The sequence below is a fragment of the Alligator mississippiensis genome, chromosome 11 (genome assembly GCF_030867095.1).
Source record: "Alligator mississippiensis isolate rAllMis1 chromosome 11, rAllMis1, whole genome shotgun sequence".
In the NCBI taxonomy this organism is placed as follows: Eukaryota; Metazoa; Chordata; order Crocodylia; family Alligatoridae; genus Alligator; species Alligator mississippiensis.
The window spans coordinates 19,054,455-19,077,109 of NC_081834.1; the positions used below are offsets into that span (position 1 = coordinate 19,054,455).

General features: G+C 43.7%; 2 protein-coding genes across 3 annotated transcripts; one reads left to right on the forward strand and one right to left on the reverse strand.

Moving 5' to 3' along the window:
* Nucleotides 1-3,963: 3,963 nt before the first annotated feature.
* On the reverse strand, nt 3,964-12,325 carry LOC102566111 (CDC42 small effector protein 2-A). Of its 2 annotated transcripts, none has more exons than XM_006259349.4 (5): nt 12,275-12,325; nt 10,939-11,117; nt 6,479-6,580; nt 5,901-6,009; nt 3,964-5,532 (listed from the first exon to the last, which is right to left on the reverse strand). In XM_006259349.4, exons 2-4 carry the CDS (start codon nt 10,990-10,992, stop codon nt 5,935-5,937), a joined length of 231 nt encoding a protein of 76 aa, XP_006259411.1. In that variant the 5' UTR covers nt 10,993-11,117; nt 12,275-12,325; the 3' UTR covers nt 3,964-5,532; nt 5,901-5,934. The 2 variants fall into 2 exon arrangements, with proteins under 2 accessions (XP_006259411.1, XP_019333007.1); XM_019477462.2 differs by having other exon boundaries at nt 12,271-12,296.
* A 3,993-nt stretch (nt 12,326-16,318) lies between these two features.
* On the forward strand, nt 16,319-22,533 carry LOC102571069 (nicotinamide riboside kinase 2). The gene is made up of 8 exons (XM_014606087.3): nt 16,319-16,501; nt 16,593-16,683; nt 16,859-16,904; nt 16,995-17,181; nt 20,721-20,792; nt 21,413-21,519; nt 21,808-21,899; nt 22,334-22,533. The coding sequence occupies exons 1-8, from the start codon at nt 16,476-16,478 to the stop codon at nt 22,337-22,339; spliced, it is 627 nt and encodes a 208-aa protein (XP_014461573.1). The 5' UTR covers nt 16,319-16,475; the 3' UTR covers nt 22,340-22,533.
* Nucleotides 22,534-22,655: the final 122 nt, after the last annotated feature.

The following is a 22,655-nucleotide window of genomic DNA, read 5'->3' on the forward strand; positions in this document are numbered from 1 at the left end:
CCTGCCAGTGCTCCTTCAAGCCCAGGCTCTGTGCTCCTCCTCTCTGCCATTTCCCCCTCCATCTGCTACCACTGCCTTTCTCCTGCCACTCCCCCCACACCCCAACTCCAGCACCATGTCCCAGCTGCATGGCTGAGGCCACAGGACGCACCAGGAGTTGGACCAGCCTGGATAGCACTGCATGGAGCCTGCTGAGAATCACAGGGGCCAGGCTGACTCATGCCGTGTCCTGCAGCCTCATGCTGTAGCCAGGAACCATATAGTGGAGTGGCAGGGGAGTGGCAAGGAGTGCAGTGACAGCTGGGAGGGAGCATGGGGCCTGCACCCATGTGCCAGGCCCAGTGCTGGCAGGGGCTCAAAGTGGGGCAGCAGGAGCATGGGTTGTGGGCCAGCAAGGCCTCTATAGAGCCAGGCTAGGCTGCACCAGCAGGGAGAGGGGAGCCAGCCTGGCTACCTAGAGCCTTACCAGCCTGGGCCCCGTGCTTCTGCTGCCCTTCCCTGGGCCCCCCTGGCGCTGGCCCCACACCAGCACAGGCCCTGCATTCCTGCTTAGCTGTTGCTGTGCTCCAGCTCACTGCCCCTTCCCCCTCTCCCCCACAACCTGTTGTCACTTTCACTGCTTTCCTGGCTGCTGCTCCCCTCCATCCCCTGGGCCTGCCACTCCAGCACCACATGGTTCTCTGCTGCAGTGTTCGGACTGCAGGAGCCAGCCCGGCCCCAAGGCCTGGGGGAAATCGCCTGCAGTCTTTCCCTGCCTCCGCACACTTATCTGAATTTCCCTCTCCAGCAGAGGGAGGTGGGAACAGCCCTAGGGTTGTTGAAGTTGCCAGAAGCCCCCACTATGCATGGGTTTCCAGCTGGGGCAGGGGAAGGGGGCCAGGCAGCCCTTGCTCCTGGAGCTGCTGGCTCCCTCTGGGTCCTACTACTGCTGGCTCCTGTTACCTTTAAGAACAGACAGCCAGAGGCAGATAAAAATAAAAATTTAGAAAATGTTAAGGGCCTGTGGGTCAGATAGAATGACCAGAGCTGGCCCGTGGGCTGCATTTTGCCTGTCCCATTAAGCAACTCTGCAATAGCTTCAGTTCTCAAACTATGGATTTGGGGTTCTAGAGATACAAGTTTATGTACAAAGTCACGCCACTACCTCTCTAAAAAGGTAGAAAGTGTCAAGAAATTAAATAAAGAGGATTGTTGGGGGTAGAGTAGATCTGGGCAAGGAAGGGGAATCTGGAGATAAGTGCAAGGAGGGAGGGGCAGTAGAAACAAAAGAGAAATATCTTAAGCAGACTACTCCAGAAGTCTTGAGGGATAAGTTTCTGAGTATAGTCTCCACATTGATTTTAGGTCCAGTGAGGGAATAGTATGGTAGAAGGGAAAACCCATCATGGCAGCAAGCTTGCCAGGCCTAAGAGAGACCCCGTTTAATTTGAATAAAAGGTTATATCAAACAACAAGAATACACCTCGTAGAAAAAGGAGCCTAGATTTAATCTTTGGGGTTTTCTGACCAGTGAGTCAAATCATAATTAAATCATGGTTTAAAACAAATTTGATTTAAATCAAATTCACTCTGGCCCTGCTGCTCCCCTCCCTTCCCAGATGAGTCTAGGAGGTAAAAGGGTGGGAAGCAGGAACAATTGTAAGGTAAGGGGGAGTAGGATTTACCAGCTTCCTCTGACCAGTAGAAATGAACAGCCCTAGTTGAACAGAAAAAGCATGAAGTTTGCAGCAGAGGAAGTCAACTTTAAAAAGATTTCTACCCAAAATTCTGTGCACCAGAGCTGCAGGGGAAGCATTATTCCTGTTTCATCCACAGATGGCTACTGACACAAAATAATGTAATATTGTGAAAGCTGAGTTACTTCACCTTTTCTGAAAGAAAAAAAAAAAAAAGTTACTTGGCGGCTTCAGTGTTAAAAATTGTACACCTTTGCTTAATCTTTAGATTGGCCTATAAAAAGGTCCTGCATCAGTGAGATCAACCTCTGCTATTAGAAGCAAGAAGGATACCAGATGGCCAGCTAAGATTTAGTTTATCCCTGTGTTTTTATTACATAGCATAGTTAAATGAGATGTATGCAACTAACTGGCAAACATTGATGTTTTGTAAAATTGTTAAAGTGCATAGTAAATGTTTTACAAGTTTGTTAGCAATGCCACAAAATTTAAGTTTGCAATAATGTTTGTGCTGTATGCTGTTAAAGTTACAGGGCTTATCTGCCTCAATTTTTTGCCATAGACATAAATTAGTACAAACCTTTATCACAATCAAGATCAGCACTGCTGGAAGTTATACCGATTGTGTATGAGGGTAAGCTATGCTGGCACAAGTCACAGCTATGGTAGTGTTTTATACTATAATACAAGGGTTTAAAAATAGAAATGCCCCTACCATACACACCCATCATTTAGTCAACATCCAGTTGAACTTTTTGCTTAAAACATTCATACTCTTGTAAATGCACTGTTAGAAGGGAAGCATCTTTTTCCTACCTATGTATTATTATAACAACTCAAGAGAACTGTCATAAATAAGTCCCTGACAGGGTTAAATGCTCCTGTCACAGTGGGCAGAGCGAGCAGTTTTACCCCCCCCCCCACTGTCTTGGCCACCTAATATGGGCGTACCCTATGTCATCTATCCAGCACCTCTGTGGAAAATTCTAGTATGTTGGAGTCTAGCAGGTAAATGCTAGGTCTCAGCGGAAAAAACCCCACTGTATTGCAGGGAAGAGTTCCTGCCCTGTTATGCAGATACTTGCAACATCATTGGCTGGATGTAAATTATGCAAGGTAGATGGTTAGCTATTGGCTTGCTAGCCATATAAAGGGTTAAGCAGTTTCTGCCCAAGGTGGAGTGCCCTGACAACTCCTAGGAGCTCTCTAAGCACACCCAGGGATCACCTCAGGGGCTCGCTGGTGGACTGGCCATCCTCCAACATCTCCCCGTTGCCGAATTACCCGACGTACCCCGTTCCTGTTGCATGCTCGACTCATTGCACTGCATTACTAGTTACTTGTTACCGGTCATCGGTCACCTGTTGCAGCTGATGTGTTACCTGCTACGTTATTGTAACTAACCAAGTGTGCCTTACCTGCACCTGTATCACCAAAAGGTGCAAGTAAAAGCTTCTTGTTTTGAAACCAATACGCTGTCTCGGCCTCTCCATCCACACGCCTGCCCAACTGATCCTGCTTTTGATTAACAAACCCTGACTTCTGGCCCGGCTCCCAGGACAAGAACATTATAAATTAAAGGGATAGGGTTAATAGTAGACACAGCTTGTTACATCTACGGAATAATGGTTTGAATGATCTTCTGCCAAGAATAACTATAGTAAGCAGTCTTATAGCAAGAGGATTCTTCAAGGAAAAAAGTGTTTCTAGAGACCCAATTTGATTTTTCCTAGTATTAAAGAAATAGATAGGTTTCTCTCAATTACCAGAAAATTTAATCTTTCTGCTTCAGTAGTTCACTAGAAAGCAAGTGGATTCAGTCTGCCCCTCTGCCCAACAGTGCCTCTGCCCCCACCCCTCCCCACCATGCTGTTAGGTTTTGGTCACAACTCCCCCACAGATTAGATTGCCCTCTAATGTTTTGAGCAAGGACAGGTATGGAAGCATTAGGTTGGCTGAAAACAAACAAACCTATTAGAACCTGGTCAAGCAAGTTGACAAACGCCCCTGCCCCCTCCCCCCCCCCCCCCACACACACTTTATATATGCTTAAGGATATGCTAAATAGGTAGCAGCCAAGTTGGCAAATGTTTGGTCAGTACAAAACCCTTGCGATCTCAGACACAGAAGACTGACAGATTTTTTTTATTTTTTTTTAAAAGGAGAGCTATGTGTTAAGTTTAGAGTTTCCTATTTAAAAGAGTACATATACTAACAAAGTCTAACCACCTGCCAAACATGTGTTTATTAAAGTTCTGCTTTGTGTAGTGAGTGCATGGTACATTCATTCCGATAAGAATATTACTGTTTTTATTGCAGCAGTTTGCCAGAGAGAAATTAACAGTTTCCCTTAGAGCCTGTTTAGACACACAGGACATGTCTTTGTCTTAGGCCTCCTGGGGCATATATACACATGGTCAGGGAATGGGAGGAGTGTGGGGCACTCAATAGAGTCTGCTCTGACATGCTGTAATTAGTGGCACCTATACATGAGCAGCGCTGTAATGCCCAAGAACTATGCAGGAACATTGTAGCAAAGTAAAAAAAAAAAGATTTTCTCTCTCCAAATTAATGGGGGGGAGGGGGGAAGGGAGAAACGGATTAATAGCAATGATCAAGTCACATTAAAAGAGAGTTAAAGATTTATCTTTTTGAAAGGCAAATTTCAATTCTAAAAATATTTTAAAAAAAACCAAACACAAAAACAAAAAAACTACACAAAACAGAAAACCACAACTCAAGAAGCCTGTGATCTCACTTCCCCAGGAAAGAATGAGTTCTACTAGCTTCCTGTTTGCCTATTCAGAGTCCAGATTTGGATAAAAAAAAAAATAAAAAATTCAGCTTATGTTTAAGCAAGTTAGTTGTCATGGCTTTGAGTTATACAGCTACTCAAGGTTTTGGATTGAGATAATTACCTATTTACACTTGTAATATACAGAAGTTTCCATATTTAGTCTTTCAGAAGAGAGGAAAACAACCCTGTAATTTTACTCAGGTATCCCTCCATAGGATTATTAATCTGAAACAAAAGCACCTCACACAGTGCCAGCACTATAAACATAGTGACTATACTTAAAATAGTTACCGATAGAGTATCAAGAAATTTCCATTAGTTAATATCAATCTTCCTAATCTAATCTTATTTAAGCCGTCATATACTTAATTTAAAAACAAACAAACAAACCAACCAAACAAAAAACCCCCACATAATTAAGCACTTCTAATGCACTTAAAGTGAGCAACAACAGGGTCCAAATGCCTCTCCCAGGTATCTTCCAAACAGACAGGTTATTGCATAAAGTCTGGTGTAGCTTGCCTTGGCCACTACTAATGGAAGTCCTATGACTGGTTAGCATCTATAACAATAGAACTAAAACCATTTTTAAAAGTTTAAAATACAGTATATTTAATACATATGTGTAGCATTATCATACAGTTTGTGAGCATTCCAAAGGTCCATCTAGTGTTACCCAGCTTTTTTCCAGTAGTTGTGGAAGTGATAAACTGTAGTAGTGAGCAAAGTGATGGAAAGGCATCTTTCCTTCACATTTACCCAGGACTTACTTTAAGTTAAGTAACCATCATAAAAGCCTTGCAGTGCCACAGAAGCTTCACTAGCCTTTCTCAAAACAGGCAAATCAATGATATTGGAAGACAAATTCTAGTCTATAAAATGAGACATCAACACCAACAGTTCCACCAAAGACCAGTGATCTAGACTGTGAAACACCAAAAGAGCTAGGTTAGAGAAATAGTACAGAACTATAACATGCTATTGGGGAAGTGGAGTTTATCCTGCAATATATCAGTGCAAACAAGTGAGGCCTTCTAGCAATACAGATTTTCAGGATTTCTGTAAACAAAAACAAACAATAGAAAAGTTAACACTATTTTGCTTGGCAACAGCTTATATCTACAATTCTCATCCTGTACAGCAAGTACTAGAAGCTCATTGGGTCTTCTAGTTGGAAAGACTGCAGTGTCAAGGCTAGCCCATGGTTAGTGCTACTGTACCACCACCACTTCAGATAATTTTAGAAACAGTTTTACATATGAAGATCCTAGTATAAAACTAAAAAGAATGCTAAAGCCTGCATTAACCTTCATACAATTAAAGAGGTTACCCCTCACCCACAACTAGTTCCTAGATCCTTTTGACAAGTTCTGTTCCAATTCTATTAATAACATTTAAGAGATTGTCATAAAACAGAGTATACCTACCAGCACAGGTGCTTCAGCCTTCCTTTAATTTTTTCTATAGCTGTGCATTTGTAGAATTATCATTTGCATAGCCACCTTTAGACTTCATATAGTCCTGAATTGACCCAACCTAGAAATAAAGGCATTCTATTAAGTTCCTATTATTTGAACAGGATGTTTTACAAAGTATCCCATTGTCAAAACAAGGGTAGGTGTTAATCTGAAGAGGCAGGGAAAAACATTTCTAACTTTAAACCCAATAGGTAAATTATATGCTTTTTCACAACTATATCAGTAGCAACTCCAAACATGAAAAGCTTCTTCAGCAGAATCACTCTTAATTTACACTGATGAAAGGAAAATCTCAAGGTGTGCCTTGTTGCAACCCCTAAACTATCTAACTATATGTTTAGACCAAACAGACTAAGGTATTTGTCTGGCACTTTGGATGAAAGTGCTATATAATTATCTTGAAATAAAAAAAATCAAGACAAATCTTTTGTGTACACACACACACACACACACACACACACACACACACACACACACACAGAGAGAGAAAGCAGAAGGTCCACATATCTCAGTTATCACATACTTACAGATGCTAAGCCATTAATGATTTCTCTTGTTCCAACATGAGCCATGTGCACAAAGTTCATTGGTTCTCCTATCATACTCCGATCTAGTCTCTGATGCCTCTTCTATCAGAAGAGAAACAATAGTAGATTCTTATACAGAAAAAAAAAAAAGGTTGTTTTGTTTTTTCCAAACGTAAGAAACTAGGGCTGTGCAAGGCTTCGGACAGAGCTTCAGATCCGGAGAAGTTTTGGGGTCCGAATCAGCACATCTGGGTCAAAGCACTTGCCTCATTTGGCTTCCCAAAGAGCCTCGGAACTGCCTCAGAGATCCGGCCATAAGGTATATTGGGGAAACAATAAAATATCTATAACTGCTGTTTTTTGTTCGATTTGGATGACTTTTTCAGGAGTGGTAGACTCTGCAGAGAGGATGAAGCCTGCCAAGTTTCAAGAAGATCGGTGTAGGGGCTTGGGGGTAACAGCACCCCAAATTCTTGAAAGCAAAACTCCCGTCACATCTACTTGTTACAGCACGGGGGTGGGGGGAGTAAAAACTGCAGGGCTAGTAGCTCTTACTGAGGCCACAAAGCCTGCCAAGTTTCAAGAAGATCAGTGCAGGGGTTTGGGGGGGGAAACTGCCCCTCAAGCTGCGGACAAGCAAAAAACTCGTGCCATGGGTGCTTGTGGGACTGACTTTCTGTCTTGGTGTGGGGAGGGGAGACACTGCTGCAGGCCTGGCTGCTAAGCTGCTGTGTTACCAGTTACCAACCAATCAATCATGATTCACTCAGGGACCAGGACCTAGCTGAATACACAGGACCTAGCTACTATATAATGACTTAACGAACATCAATCAGCACCTACAAAACCAGGCTAAGGAGAAGAAAGACTCAATACAGACAAATCAAGTGCCCCAAGACAGACACAGTCTTGGCACAAGTTGCGTCAGTCAGCAGCTAGGTGTGCAGGGCCCCAGACCCCTCTGCACTGATCTCCTCCACAGCTGGCAGGCATCACAGCAGGGGCCACCATCCCTGCAGCTGTCACCCAGTTGCGCCTTAACACACGCAGTATCACCCATGGCATGAGTTTTGCTTGCCCGCAGCTTGAGGGGCAGTTCCCCCAAACTCCTGTACCGATCTCCTTGAAACTTGGCAGGCTTTGTGGCCTCAGTAAGAGCTACCACCTTTGCAGTTTTCACCCATCACCCCTGCCGCATTGTAACAGACACGTGACAGAAGTTTGGCTTTCAAGAATTTGGGGTACAGTTCCTCCCAAACCCCTGCACTGATCTTCTTGAAACTTGGCAGATTTCATGCTCTCAGCAAAGGCTACCATTCCTGCAAGTTCCATCCAAATTGGACAAAAAAAGAACAACAAGCCAAAGTTATAGATATTTCATTGATTCCCCATTATACCCTATGGCCGGATCTCCAAGGCGACTCTGAAGCTTTAGAGCCACTTCAGCCGGATCAAGGTGGAAACCCAGTCCGGAGCTCTGGATTGGATCACGGCCATCAGAAGTGGTTGGATCCGAAGCCGGATCCGATTGCTGCCAACTCAAAGGCCTAGTAAAAACTAAACAAGGTTTTGTCTAGTAACTAGAACCTAGTCAAATAAAAAGGACCCATCCTCAACTCAATACTGCCATTTTAGGGACTCCTGGTGACAACAGAACATGGTACATCCTGCTCTGAACTAAGTCACTCAAAAGCATTAGCTACCGTTTGTCATGAGTTGATTTGACCAGAATAACTAAAAGGTTCTTTTTAATGCAAGAAAGCTGCTTTTATGTCAAGTAAAACAAAGACCACAGTTGGAAAAAGACCTGTAGGGATAGACAGGGGCAGATTCAGGTGGGGAGTGAGGTGCAGTGGTACAGTTAACAACCTCTTTTGATTCCTGGTCCACCCAAAGTTTTAAGCCAGCTGCCTAGCAGCAGCATTTGTATTCAGGCAGCAGGGAGAGACTCAATTGTCTTTATGGCTCATTATAAGTTTACCCATTCCTTCTCAACACTTCTTTCCACAAGTGTTAACAACCCTCTAACTCTTTTAATGGTCTTGATGTTCCACTAATCACACTATGCTTTTTCAGCAGCTCTGCCGTTTGTTAGCTGCTCCTGGTAATGTAGCTCCAATTTCAAAGCCCTGCAGACTGTTTTTAACTCTAGCTAGAAACACTAACTGAGGTGTGGAAATAATGTTCAGTGCAGCACTGGATGCATTGCCAAGGTGCTCAGGAAGGCTAGGCTGTTTTATGAATCTGAAAGCTGTACACTTAAACTTTAATGGCTACAAGATTAATGAAACAGTATCTTTTACTTATTTTGGCAAGAGAGAGAGAGGGGCAGGCAGGTACATGTTCCAATAAAGTTGCACTTGCTTTTGCTTCAATTTTAAAATAAAATAAATATAGCCCTAGGCCCCAAGCCTATTAGTAAAGCATCTTGTTTCTTAACTGGAGAAAGAGTGTGTTATATGGGCTCATCTGCACCCCCTTTTTCAAATACTAGATCTACTCATGGGGACAGATACTCCCACATGGTTTCTGTCATACTTCCATTTGCCTTTCACCCAGTACTAAGGAACAGGTTTACACAATATTTACAGCATAAATATATTACTTTAACAATAAATGTGAGAAAAATAAGGAAGGATGGACACGACTCAAGACAAGCCACTTTATGGTAAGCAATCCATAGTTACTACAGGATAATGGATAAGCCACCAAAGGATGGCCTGGCCTCCTAAAAATTGTTTTCCTGCACAAGCCAATGCAGGGAATCAGAATGTCAGGAATATTTTGTTTTTGCAGGTAAGGAGGAGTCTTAAGTTAAACAAATGCACCACACCCTGCATACAACATGTAGTTGGGGCAAAAAGTAAAACAATTATGAATGAAACGGGAAACAGCTTAACATTGCAGTTTTTAGAAACGTGTACCAATGCATGCAAATAAGTTAGAGTTTGGAATATTCCAAACAGGACACCCAGGATAATAGATAAATATTTGAATAAGGTATGCCAATAATCTCACTCTTGTAGCTTTATATACTACAGAAGCTCAGTATATGCCAAGTACTTTTAACATCAACAAAAATTCTGGCAAATGTCAAGAACGAAGACAATGATAGTAAGAGAAGAATAAAATGGGCTACATTTGTGCTTCAACTCATGGGCCAAGTGAATAGAATGCTACATTTAGAGAATTTGATAACATCAAATATGACAAAACCAGAGAAGAACTTCACCAATATTTAAAATATTGCAGCCACTGCTAACCTATATGCAGCTAGTTCACCCTAATATTTGGAGCATAGTTCTGAAGAACAGATGGCACCTTCTTACTTAAAACCAATCCTTGCGATCATTCCCTAGTTCAGTTTGTTGGCCAAGCCCTTCCAGTCTAGGACTGGGTCTGACTGGGGAATCCCATTTGAGTCATTGAGAGTCTGAAAGCACAGACACTGCATTCAAAGTGTTGGCTCTAATGACAGGTTCACTGCCATCCTCAAACCCACTCCCCCCAAGACTCTGCAACACGTATCGTTTTTAGCTCTGCATAAAAGGTGAACCAATCCTAGTCTCCCGTCCTCCCAGAAGAAGTATAATTGCATTTCCAAAATCTATTGAAAGCCATGTAGGTTCAGCCATTCAACGTAGGCAAAATTTGGCCTGCAGAGTGTCTAATAACAACAGAAAACCCAGCTTGAATAGGCTCACACTAAGTTTACAGGCTTAACTATAAACCTTGAAGACTAATACACTGGGCTTTAGTTTAATCAGCTGTTGAAACTGTGTGACTCCTTTAAGTACACACAAGCTAGAACTAATTAAAGACAGAGACATGACAAGAATTGCACAGTTGTTTTCCCATGTCTAAATGCTGGTGCAGAGTTTACTATAATATAAAAAGTAAACCCTTCCCAAAATAGAGTACTGTATTAACCCCTAGACATTCTAAGGAACAAAGCTTCAAACTATAGCAAAAGAGCTAATTATATTAACGATAAGTGATCCCTTCCCTGAAAAACCTGTTTCTTTCTTCTCTCCTATTGTCTATTAATGGGCAGCAGAAACTTGCATCTGTTCCATGTCAAGGATTCCAGAGATCTCATCTGCTTTTAAAAGTAGTGTTTCACAAGAACTCCCCTAATGCATTTGACTTTAAGTATTTTGACAGCCATTGCATTTTGGAAAAAGAGGTCACATTCAGGATTACTTGGGTAATATACCCATGTCCTGTTTCACCAACTAGATTCCTTCCTCTTCTTCAGAGAGAAAATTCAGCACCAAAATAGTTTCTGCTTAAGACATTAATGTTCTGTTAGAACTTCTCTTGCACAACAGAAGTTTCACTATCACTTGTCACCTTCTCTAGTGTAGCTAGTCACAAAGCTTAAGGCCATACAAGGACAAGATGTTTGCTCCTTTGGCAAATCAAATCCAATTCAAGATCAGGTTCATCTTTCTACTTACTGGTTGGGGCTCTTCACTACTGCACCAGTTGAAACAAATACAAAATTCAGCCATTGTATCGTCCGGTGGGTTTCCTATGTAAGTCAGTTATGACGTCTTGTTAGCTTTTTGGTTTCGTCTCAGAGCAACACTGGGTCCAAAAGGCCACTTCTACTTGAAAGCTGATTCCTAGAAGCAGGCTAAAAAGGAACTCCATTAGTCAATCATACCAGGAAAGAAGTGTCTTGGAATTACATCTGTGAAGGGAAGTTTTTATATTGTATTTATTTTTACTGATGTAAGTTTAAATCAAAATATACTGTTCTCCAGAACTTACTGAACTACTGAAATTTTCAATAGATTTAGAGTCAGACTATAAGAAAAAATATTTCTAATTATAAATCTCTAAAGAGGTTGTTAGATTACAATTAATGCTGCTATAGTAGAGGTCAGACTTTGAAGACAGGTTATATATTTTTCCCTGGAGCTGAGACCACAGGCTAGTTTCTATATCAAAATTACACTGGGTTTCCAAGATTAGAATTTATAAGCTTGCTTTAAGTAGTCTTCAAGAAACTTTTGTAAGTGCTGGCCTACAGCCACCACAAATGTTGTGGTCCTTGAGTGACTGGTGCCTCCTGAATCTGGGGGGGGACACCCACAGAAGCTGCCAATGGTGATGGCCCTGTCGGGGGTGGGGGGCACTAGCCCTGCCAACAACATTAGTGTCAGCCATCAGGGGAGGCACTGGCTCCATCGAGGGGGAGGGGGGCACATGCACCCTGTGCACCACCCTATGCTGTGGTCTACCCTAGAAGTAAGCCCCTATTACTATATGCTTCATATATTAAATGCTTGAAAATCCTCTTAAAAGGTTGTACAAACCATCATAAGAAAGTGGCCCGTTTCTTTAGTTAAGCAAAGAGTATTTTTGCTCTCTACAAGCTTCACATCTCAGAAAAATAGAATCTCTCAGCTAGCTTTGAGAAAAACCCCTTCATGCCTTTATATTAGATTTTTTTCCCCCTGGGACAGAAAAAGAGATTAACAGACTAAAGTTTGCTGGAATAGATAAAACCAAGTACAGCAGTAGTGAACTAGGGCCACAGGCAAAATAATTAATTGAAGAATAAAAGCTTTTAAATACATAGTATAATCTACTTTGTCATTCCATAACAACAGCTGTTTTATTATAACAATTCCCTTGTCCTTTTAAATCTGATATAGAGTGACATAATCCACACAATAGCACCTGCCATTTGGTTACATAGATCAGAAAAATATGAGAACCACTTCTTAAATTACTAAGATATGTGATTAAAAATAAGTTCATACATAGCTTCAAACTCATACCTACCACACCAACCCAGAAGCTTTCATCAAAGAATGAAGTAAGAATCATCCATCATGTCTTCCTTATATAATCCTTCAATTACCCAATTATCACATTTATCTCTTTCACCTTCATATTATTCCTCCTATTTACCACTTCTTCTTGCATATTTGATATATTTTTCTAGTTGAATGATCTGCCATTTATTTTTACAGCCTCTATCTTATTTTTCTATTAAACTTTAGCATCCTCCATTGTACACTTCTACAGAATTAAAATTTTACCTTGGATGCTTGGATATAATATATTATCTGACTTAATTACCATTTTGACCACCCTCCTATGACAGGTCCACATGTCCCAGAAAAATGTGAAGATTGCAAGAATCCACTCACTAGGCTCTTAAGACACTTAATGCCCAATAGGGCCTATTCATCTATTTGATGTAGACTACATATGCATGCCTACAGGTTGACCTTTCATAAACTGGTACAGGTGGTTAAGGTTTCTCTACAATTTAGATTTGTCTCAGATTTAATGATTGTATTAAAGAGATTGTTTGCAACAAAGCATTTGCTGCAAATCCTCTGGCTTTTTAACGTGTTAACAAACCCACTTTGGAAGCAGGTTTGATGAGACATGGGATAAATTTACTGACAACAAAACAGGTATGGATGTATGATCCCAAATAACTGATGCACATTTGCCAAGTCCTGCCATTGGAACCCCATATTGCTTTGCAGGCTAACAGGGTGAACCTGTCTACATACCTGTGATTCTCCAATGCTCCAAGGTTATCCTGATCAACTTTAATCTCCCTGTTCAAACACTAGAATGCAAACAGGTAGTTTGCATTTCCAATGAGTATGGAGTTCCAAAACCTTGTCAAGGTAAGGACAGAAGCAAATTATGAATAGATGAACAAATTACACCCCAGCTGGTCCACAGTAACCATTTCATGTACCTGATGTAAATGGAAGCAAAACTGTGGCAGTTTAACCCTAAATGGAACAACTGCTAAATTACTATGATTTAGTTTTCACTTACCATGGCACAGAACTAAGGAAACGGATGTGCAGTCAACTTCCTCTCCCCACCAAAAAAATGTAGTAATCTTAATTAATGCTGTATACAATATCTTACATATCTCTCATAAGCAGCCCTTAGAGTCTAAAGTATGAGCCTAATGAACTCAACTCTATACACCCAAATAGTTGCAGCACTTCATAGAGGTCTCATCTTTGGTTGTTTAGGAAATCTGCCATCCTCCTGCTTCCATTCATGTACAATACTTTTTCTCTTGCTCTCACAAAGAACTATCAAACTGCTATCATCCAAGGCAGATATTTCTCATCAGGTTTAGCTTTAATATTAGTCCAGCTTCAATATTAGGCTAAATCCATCAACCTTTCAGTCTTCCAAATGTACATTCCACTGTCATTCTGCTTGATTTCAGACCAACATGGCTAGCTACATCATTTTGCAGCTACTTAGGGTATAATTAAACAGCTCCTTTCTTCTAACTAAAGGTCCAGTCAAAAGCTTCGTAAATCAACAAAGCAGAAAATAAGTTGGGCTTTTGGAACAAGTGAAGGAATGGTAATGTCATTAGTGTCCGTATAGGTCATATGCTTAGAACTTTCACGTCATTGCAGAAAAGAGCTTGGAGTTTAAGGATCATGGTGTCATGTACCCTCCCAAACCATGACGTATTTATATTAGTGAATCTTTATTCATACTAGGGAACCAAGCCCTTCAGCCCTCTAGAAAGCCTGTTTATAGTCAGCATCATGAGAATTATAGAACTTCGCAATGTTTCCTTCATGTTGCCTGACAGCGATTTGAAAATGGTACTGATCAGCTTGCAGAAACCAGAATGAGGGGATGATGGGAGAAAAATCATAACATGTTCTTAATTTCACTCTAAACACTAGATCCCATTAAGTTTCAGAAAGCAACCCACAATTAATAGTGCAGAAAAAAATCCAAGAATGCATGCAGCACAGTGGCAAAGCATTGCACCATATGCTCAGGATGTTGAGTGCTTGCAACACAACCATATTTAAAGTACGGTCCCAAAGATGCAAGGCAAAAGCACTTTAATCTGAGATAACAATGCAGCATGTACATTCCACTTGAACAGCTGTTGCAATGACTCACTTAATGTGGCTGTTCACAGCCCTAAAACAGGTTTAAAGCAGACATTTGCTGAGGTCTAGGTGCTGCATTGAGAGTGGTGCAGCTATACCCCCATTACCATCTTAAGCCACATTAAACACATTTGCAGAATAGAGACAGAACAAATCAGAGGGTTCAGGGTTCATTTTTATATGGCTCCTGAAAAGCTCACCAGCTTGCACAGCTGCTTCTGAGAGACAACAGCTGCCATTCCAGACTCATATGGCAGCCTCTCTTGCTGGCTCCAGACTGAGGGTAATTTTCACTTTGCTAGCTGCTTGCCTTACGCTCCCGGGGCTTGTAGGAATGGAGTGGACTGCACCCAAATTGCTTTTTTGAAGAATTACCCTTTTTTTGCCTTTGTAACTATTCTCTTTCCCTTTGCTTCCAATTCTTTTGTTCACATCTTCTTATTTATCCTACATAAAGATTTTGGAATAAGTAACTCTATGTTTGCCTGCTCAGTCCTGTTGTATCTGATCTCTGGGAGTATTTCCACTGCATTCAAGGTAGCTTAACTCAGTGTTGAGTTAAATCATGAGTGTTGGCAATACTGTTAACTGTCAAAATCTTTTTTGTGTAAGAAGTCACTTGGTTTCTCTGTACCTTAGTCCTATACATCTGTAAAATTGGGATAATACTGCTTTACCTCACTGCTATGTTGCCTTATCTCATGGTGTTGTTGAGGGTATGGGTTCATTCATGTGTGTATATGACACACAGTGACTATATAACTAGGGAAATTAAAAACTAAATGAAAGATGCTGATGAAATGGAAGTGAATGTAAATAGTATAATACAAGGATGTCAAACTCATCTGGCCCCACAGTAACCAGGGTGGGCAGAGCCAGTCCAGCACAGGCACCTCATGCAGCGCATACCCTAGACCAGCCTTGCGCTGTGTGTAGTAACACAGCACCAGCTCTAGCCACAGGTACCACCAGGTCTGAGGGCAAGCCTGGGGCTGGTTTGTAGCACATGGGGCAGAGCGGGCTTGGTTCAGGTCCCATGACCTGGATCATAGGGCTCCACGGGCTGGATCCAACCCATAGGCCTCATCTTTGACAACCCTGGTGTAGCATCTATTCTCCAACAGCCTGGGAAGGAAGGAACTGCTAGTCCTATTTTTAAATAACGAGGTGACACTTAGCGCTCCGACGCAGGTAAACAGGGATTGTTTTCAAAGTCACCTAACACAGAAATCCTCAAAGGTCTGTGGTGCGCCTGTAGGCACTGAAGGCCGCTGTATAGGTACCATTTACATTTTCAAAATCACCTAACCCTACAGACAGCTACACTCCTTTGACAAGGCAAGCGTAGGCACTGGAAGTAATTTAGCCAGGACGGCCTGGAACTCCGCACAGGCGAAGAGAAGCAGGGTCAGCTAGCCTGGCTGGAGCCCCACCTGCTGCAGCAGCACCACTTCTGGTGGCCAAGTTAGCTGAAGAGCTCGAAGCTGTACCCTTGGCTGCAGTACGTGGGCGTCACCGTACCGCCGAGTTACGCTGATAAGAAATGGGAACTCTTAAGCACGCATATTGACACTGTTGGGCTTGGCATCTAACTGGCACCTCTGCCATTCCCGCGCGCGCTTCAGGCAGCGCAGCTCCCAGCCCTGGGCTGCGCGCGCAACTGCTACACACAGCGCCCAGCTCCGCGCTCCCATTGGCCTAAGAGCTCGCTAGCTCGGGCGGGCGGGACGCGATCCGTACCCCGTCCCTATTGGAGCAGTCCCAGCCCCCGCCAGCCAATGGGCGCTGCGGAGCGGTGCGGCGCGGCCCTGTGCTGCCAGTGGAGGAGCGCGGGCTGCGCGAAGGAGTGCTGCTATTGGCCGCGCGTCGCCCAATGGGCGGGCTGTGGAGCGAGGGAAGCGCGGCGAGCACCCTCCCGGCTTCCCTTCGCGCGGCGCCCCGGTGCGGCGCGGACCGGCCCGGTGCTCCCTCCGCGCGGCTATGGCGCTGCCCGGCAGTTGACGTTGGTCCTCTACCCCCTCGCCTCCTCCTCTCCCCGGCAAGGCCCCGCCGCGTGGGCCGCCTCCGCGTGCGCCATGCAGGTCATCGTCGGCATCGGCGGGTGAGCGCGTGGGGCGGAGCGGGACGGGACGGGGGGAAGGGCCGCGCCACGCGGTGCTCGGCGCTGTGTTGTAACCCGCCTCCCCCCGTAGGGTCACCAACGGCGGCAAGACCACGCTGACCGAGCGGCTCGTGCGCGCCCTGCCCAGCTGCAGCGTGGTGCACCAGGACGACTTCTTCAAGGTGAGCCGCCGCCCCGGGCTGCGCGCGGGGCGATAAAGGGGCCCGGGGCCCGTCGCGGCCGCGCCCCGCCCTTATCTGCGCACAAACAAACCCGGGGTCACGACCCCCGCGGCTCCCCCCTCCCCCCGCCGGGCGGGGCCGCACCCCGCTGAGGTGTTTCTCCCCCCTGTTGCAGCCCCAAGACGACATCCGGACGGAGGGTGGATTCAAGCAGTATGATGGTAAGGCTGCGGGAACGGGGGTCCTTTGCGGGCAGGTGGGCGCCGGGAGGTGTTTATGTGGCTCTTACTCTTCTCCCTGTGCTCCTGCAGTGATCGGTGCCCTGGATATGGATGCCATGATGAGCACTATCAATGCCTGGAGAAAGAACCCGGTCAAGTTTGAACGCTCGCATGGCATCAACAACACCCTGGGGGCCAGCCTCATGCAGGGCTCGGAGGATGGGGGTGACTCTCTCCACATCCTCATTGTGGAAGGCTTCCTGCTGTACACGTACAGGTAAGCAAGGTGCTTGCTGCGACATGGACTTTGATTTCCTGTACCTTGACCAAACTGAAGTCAAAGCATGAATGCTACACTTAAAAGGAGCTCTCTTCAAATGTAGAAGTTGTGAGCCCCTGGCTACACAGTCTGGCACAGGCTGTTGCCCACAATAAAAACATTCCCTGGAGGTGTGAATCCAAACCATTGCAGGGGCATGGGACTGGAGGTGGTCTTCCTAGTGCCTTACAACTACAATAGTAGGAAACTGGTTAGTTAAAATATTCCTGGATGAAACTGGGAAGGGAGCTTTTGAGAATGTCGGGTGAGGAGGGCGGTTTGCCCGTCTGTCCTAGGAAATAATTCCTTCCTGATCTAAATTTGTCCGCTGGTTTGATCCTGAGCAAAGGAGCCGATTTCAGCAGATACTTCCAAGCTTTTTAAAATACATAAAAGCACTGGTGTGCCCCAACCAAATCCTAAACCCCTTGCTAATGTCACAGGTTGAAGGGAAACCATTCCGGAGCCGAGTTCTGCGTTCGCAGGGTTGGACATTTCTTTTCAGTTCTGTCAAGTGCTGAAAGCCCTAAAGCATGGCACTTTCAGCCTTTTCCTCTTTCAAGAGATTGAGTGTCCTTTCAGTCTCTTCCTGGGAAAAACAAATAATTATCTCAACATAGGAGACATTCAGACTCCATCATTGCATAGAGTATAGAGGTATTTTCCTGAAGTGAGAATCAGGCTTCCAAAAGCTTATGCGTCTCTGATTTAGTTAGTCTATAATGTGCAAATCTACCTTGTCTTGTGGGGATAAGGAATGCAAATTACTTCAAGGGATGCAAAAGTAGGGTACTTCTTTTACAGTCCCTTGAAGTAATTTATGTTCCTTGTCCCCACCAGTTCTTTTGGAAGGTCATTCTAAACTTTATTCTACTGATTAACACCTTTCTGACTTCCATCTAAATCTATTTCTGTCCAGTTCATATCCATTGATATCGCGCCAGTATTATCCAGTTAGAAAGTTTTTCCCCCTAATTTTCACTCTGCACTGATATTTCTAATGACTAGTTATACCCTCTGTTCATTTTAATTTTGCCAATAACTTAATCTCCCTTAAATTCCCCTACGTATCTTCTTACCTCTTCTAGTCATCTGCATTCAATGGAATGGGTACAGAGAGCAGAACACAGTATAATAAGTAGTATCCTACCAATGCTTTGTACTATTGTAGTATCAGTTCCTCATCTCTCTGGAAAATCCTGCCTGACAGTCTAGGGTTGTGTTTGCCTTTTTCTCAATGGTAGCATACTTGCAGCTCGGGGTCATTCTACAGTTTGACCAGTATGCCCCAAGGTCTTGTTTTCTGTTGCCTCTAGTGAATGAATTGCCTCCCATCTTACAGTGATAGTTCCTAGTGAAGTTTTATAGGTGCATGACATTGCATTTAATACTATCATATTTCATACCTCTCTTCAAGATTTTATTCTTCTTGCGTATAAAGCCAACCTCCTCCTTGCTGGCAGTACCTCTCAGTTTGGTGTCTTCCACAGCATGAATATAGTTTGTGTATCAAGGCTGCTAAGAAGATAAGTCCCTAGTAGCGGTGCACTGATGGAGATATTTGGGGCTACCAAAAGCTGCTTTTTTTAAGGGGGAATATCAGCCGATACTGATCCAATTTCCGATACCAGCCTGGCAGCTTGAAGAGGAGTGTCCAACTGATAAGTCTGTTGTGGTGGAAGGGGAGCGGGGAGGGAAGAAGCATGGAGGCAGATCAGGGACCCCTGCAGTGAGGGAGGGAGTGGGGCTGGGACCGGGGCTGGGGGAAATGATACCTAGCCGGGGCAGGTCGGGTGTGGGATAGAGCAGCGGCTTGTCGGGGAAGTGGGGGTGGCTCCCACTGCTTGTTCAGGAGCTGCTTGTCTGGGGAGGTATGGAAGGGGGTGTTCCCCTGGATCTGCGCAGGGTGGGGCTAGGGCTTCACTCAGGGATGGCAGTGGTGGCAGCACTGGGAGCAGGGGCTATGGGGGGGGTCTATGGCAAATTTTGGGGTGGCTGCAGCCCCCCCTATAGACCTGATCCCAGCACCACTGCTGTAGTGCACAATGGTGGGAGCTGCCCCCCCATGAGCAGCTGCTCTGTCCTGCTCCAGTTGGGTAGCGCTTGCTTCAGCCCCACTCCCTTCACTGTGAGGGGCCTTGACCTGCCCCCTGCTGCCACCTCCCTCCCCTTCCACCACAACAGACTTACCAGCCAGATGCTGCTCTTCAAGCTGCCAGGCTTCTCGCCACCTATGTGCTGTGCTGCAGCTGTGCCTGTGTGGGCCATTTATCAGCCATATCAGGCCAATTTCCAATACAGACAATTTTCTTTATATTGGTGCTGATCTGATATTGGACTAGTGTATTGGTGCACCTCCATTTCCTAGACCAGAGAAGTTCAGCCTGCAACCTGAAGACCAAATGTGGCCTGCAGAGCCTTGGACTTTTGCCTGCTGGGCTCCCCATGCATCAGGAAATTTGGTAGTGGGAGAACAGTGGCAGTTAGTACCACCACCCTTCCTCGTTGCCAAAATCCCAAGTCCTGAGCAGTGGGTCAGAGCAGAGCCAGGGCCTTCCTCCCACATAAAAACCTGCAGAGCCTGACCATACCCACCCCCCCAATTGAGCCAGCCCAGCCCCCTTTCTCCTCCAGGGACTGAGCTACTCCCCTTCCCTCTGTGCAGCTGGATTAAGCTAGGCTGCCCCTTACCCACTCTATGCAGCAGCATGGGGTCCTCCAGCACCCACCCTAGGTGCTGGATTGTGTCTACTCAGCAGATCTGGCCTGCAGAGGGACCAGGCACTGCTGATACAGCCTGTTAGCCATAAAGGTTGATCGCCACTGTCCTACACTGATCTCTGAAGAAAATTACTACTAATCCTAATCCACTTTAAACGTAACCCACTGTAATCTTTCAATCACCTTTTCTATTTTACAGTGATAATATTAATCCCTATTTAATTTCTCATGAGATGCAATATTAGATATTTTATTTAAATTTGCATCTCTTGCATTGCCCACATTTAACTGTAGTTATTCTATCACAGAAGGGTAGCTGGTACAATGTTACATGTGCTGGATGGAAATTGCTCCTCTCTCCCAGCTAGTTATCAGCTCAGTCCTCATAACTTGACAGGGTGAAAGGGATGGGCACATGGTAGCATTAGGTTAAAAGCAGTAGTTTGATTTGGATTTGAGCTTTTTGTTCCACATCAAACCTTACAACCCATTGTCCCATACTAAACACCTGTGAAGTGGTGCAGGCACCTGCCCTGGAGATCTTCGGAAGGAGACTGGATACACACCTTGCTGGGGTCATTTGACCTCAAGTCTTTCCTGCCCAGAGCAGGGGGGGTGGGGGGCTGGACCCAATGATCTCACAAGATCCCTTCCAGCCCTAAACTCCTGTGAATCTGTGAAGTACCAAAATAACTTTCCCTCAATTGTGACTAAAATCATAAGTAGCATATTCTTGCTGCTGTTCAAAAACAAGAATTTTATTTATTTATTTATAGACCACTGATTGAAGTATTCAACCATCGGTACTTCCTTTCTATTCCATATGAAGAATGCAAGAGGAGGAGGAGGTAGGTTTGGGGCTCTGTTTCTTAAGTTAATGTTTTTTGTTAATAATATTGCTTTAGAAAAAATGTAATGTGGCTGTAAGGAAGTTTTTTGATTTCTTTGTAAAGCTTCAGTTGCTCAGATGGCGATGGAGGGGACACTAGATTGATTCTTCTATTTAGCAGAGTAGACAAGTTCTTGATTGATTAAATCATCAGCATTCCGCAAAGATGAATTCTGGAAACACAGTGACTGCTACATAACTGACTTCCTTACCAGTCTTAGTCTTTTAGTACTTGAGGGGTTTTTTTATATACCACACAGAGAACTGCATAGATAATAAACAGTATTGTGCATGTAAAAGAAGTTGGTGCAGTAATGCTGAGAACCTTAAATCTCATTTCTGCAGCTAGACATATCAATCCTTAAACATGATTCTGAAGTTTTATTTTGTCAGTCTACTTGCAGCTGATGCATAATACAAAGCCCATACTTGATCAGAGTCAGATAATTAAAGTCAAGGTGACTGGTTCTGACTCAGTGGGTAAAGAATTTGAATACACTATCAACTTTTTCTAATTTGTAATATAGGATTAAGCTGAAGGGTCAAATAATCTAGTAAAGTTGTTTTTTTAATTTCTAGTTCAAGAAATTACACTGTACCAGACCCACCTGGATTGTTTGATGGCCACGTCTGGCCTATGTATGTAAAACACAAAAGGATAATGGAAGATCTTAAAGTCGATGTGGGTAAGTAACTTGGGTATTGAAGCTCTTTTATATGCTTAGTGTATCAGGTAGTCCTTCTGAGCTTGAAGAAGAGATAACACATACTACTTACTACAGTTGTTCAAGGTTTTTAATTCAGAAGAAAGAATTAAAATACTTCTGGCCACATGGAGAACTTTTTCTGGAATTGGTTATGTTTCTGGTTTCTTTAATGACCCAATTTGGAAAGTTGGTAGGGTCCTAATTCTATAATATGTGTCCTTAGACTTAATTCAGGATAAGTAATTGATTGATGTATTTATATTCAAGTGCACTTGGATGGAACTAAATCAAGGGAAGAGCTTTTTAATGAAGTATATGGACAAATCCAGAACAAGATTGAAGAATTACTGAATATGCAGGTAAGTGACTCCTTACTAAAGCAAATCTAATAACAAGGTCATATTGATTGAATCAACTGTCATTTATTTGCTGTTCTGTAACAACTTCTGGAAGGCAGAAAGCAACTAGTTGCTTTTTTTGTCTTCACTTAATTTTAACAAGCATGTACAGGTGACCTTTGCCATTCGCGGGAGATATCCCTGCGAATGGCGAAATCTGTGAATACAGCACTGTGTTCATGAATGTCATGAACGCAGTGCCCCTGGAGGGGTGGGGGCCATGGCTGTGCTGGCGGCAGCAAGCAAGGAGCTCCCACAAGTATATTTAAGATGCGGGGTCGGCATTCACAAATACTTGAAACTGCAAATGCTGAGGGTTTCCTGTGGTGTCAATTATGTATATGTAACATATGTATGTAATATCAGACACTGAAGTGATGTTTTTTTTTTTACAGAGGTAGATAAGCAGTGCATGGATCCTTACAATCCAACAAGATGCCTCTTAGTACTTTAACTTATTTGTGTACCAGACTTTGGCAATTAAGTCTCAGCTTCTGTGAAGACTTCATTTTTTTTTTTTTAATTGGACTCTTCAGTTTTCGCCTGAAAACCAGTTACATTTGGCCTTGATTAAAAAGATTTTTTTCCTTCTGAAGTCTTGTTGTTCTTTGGTTTATGCTTGAGGTTGGAGGGTAACCTCTACTTTTTACATAAAGGAAAGAAATAATGGCTAAGTGGAGGTGGGCTGAAGGAGTCTGAATTTTAATTTTCACTTTT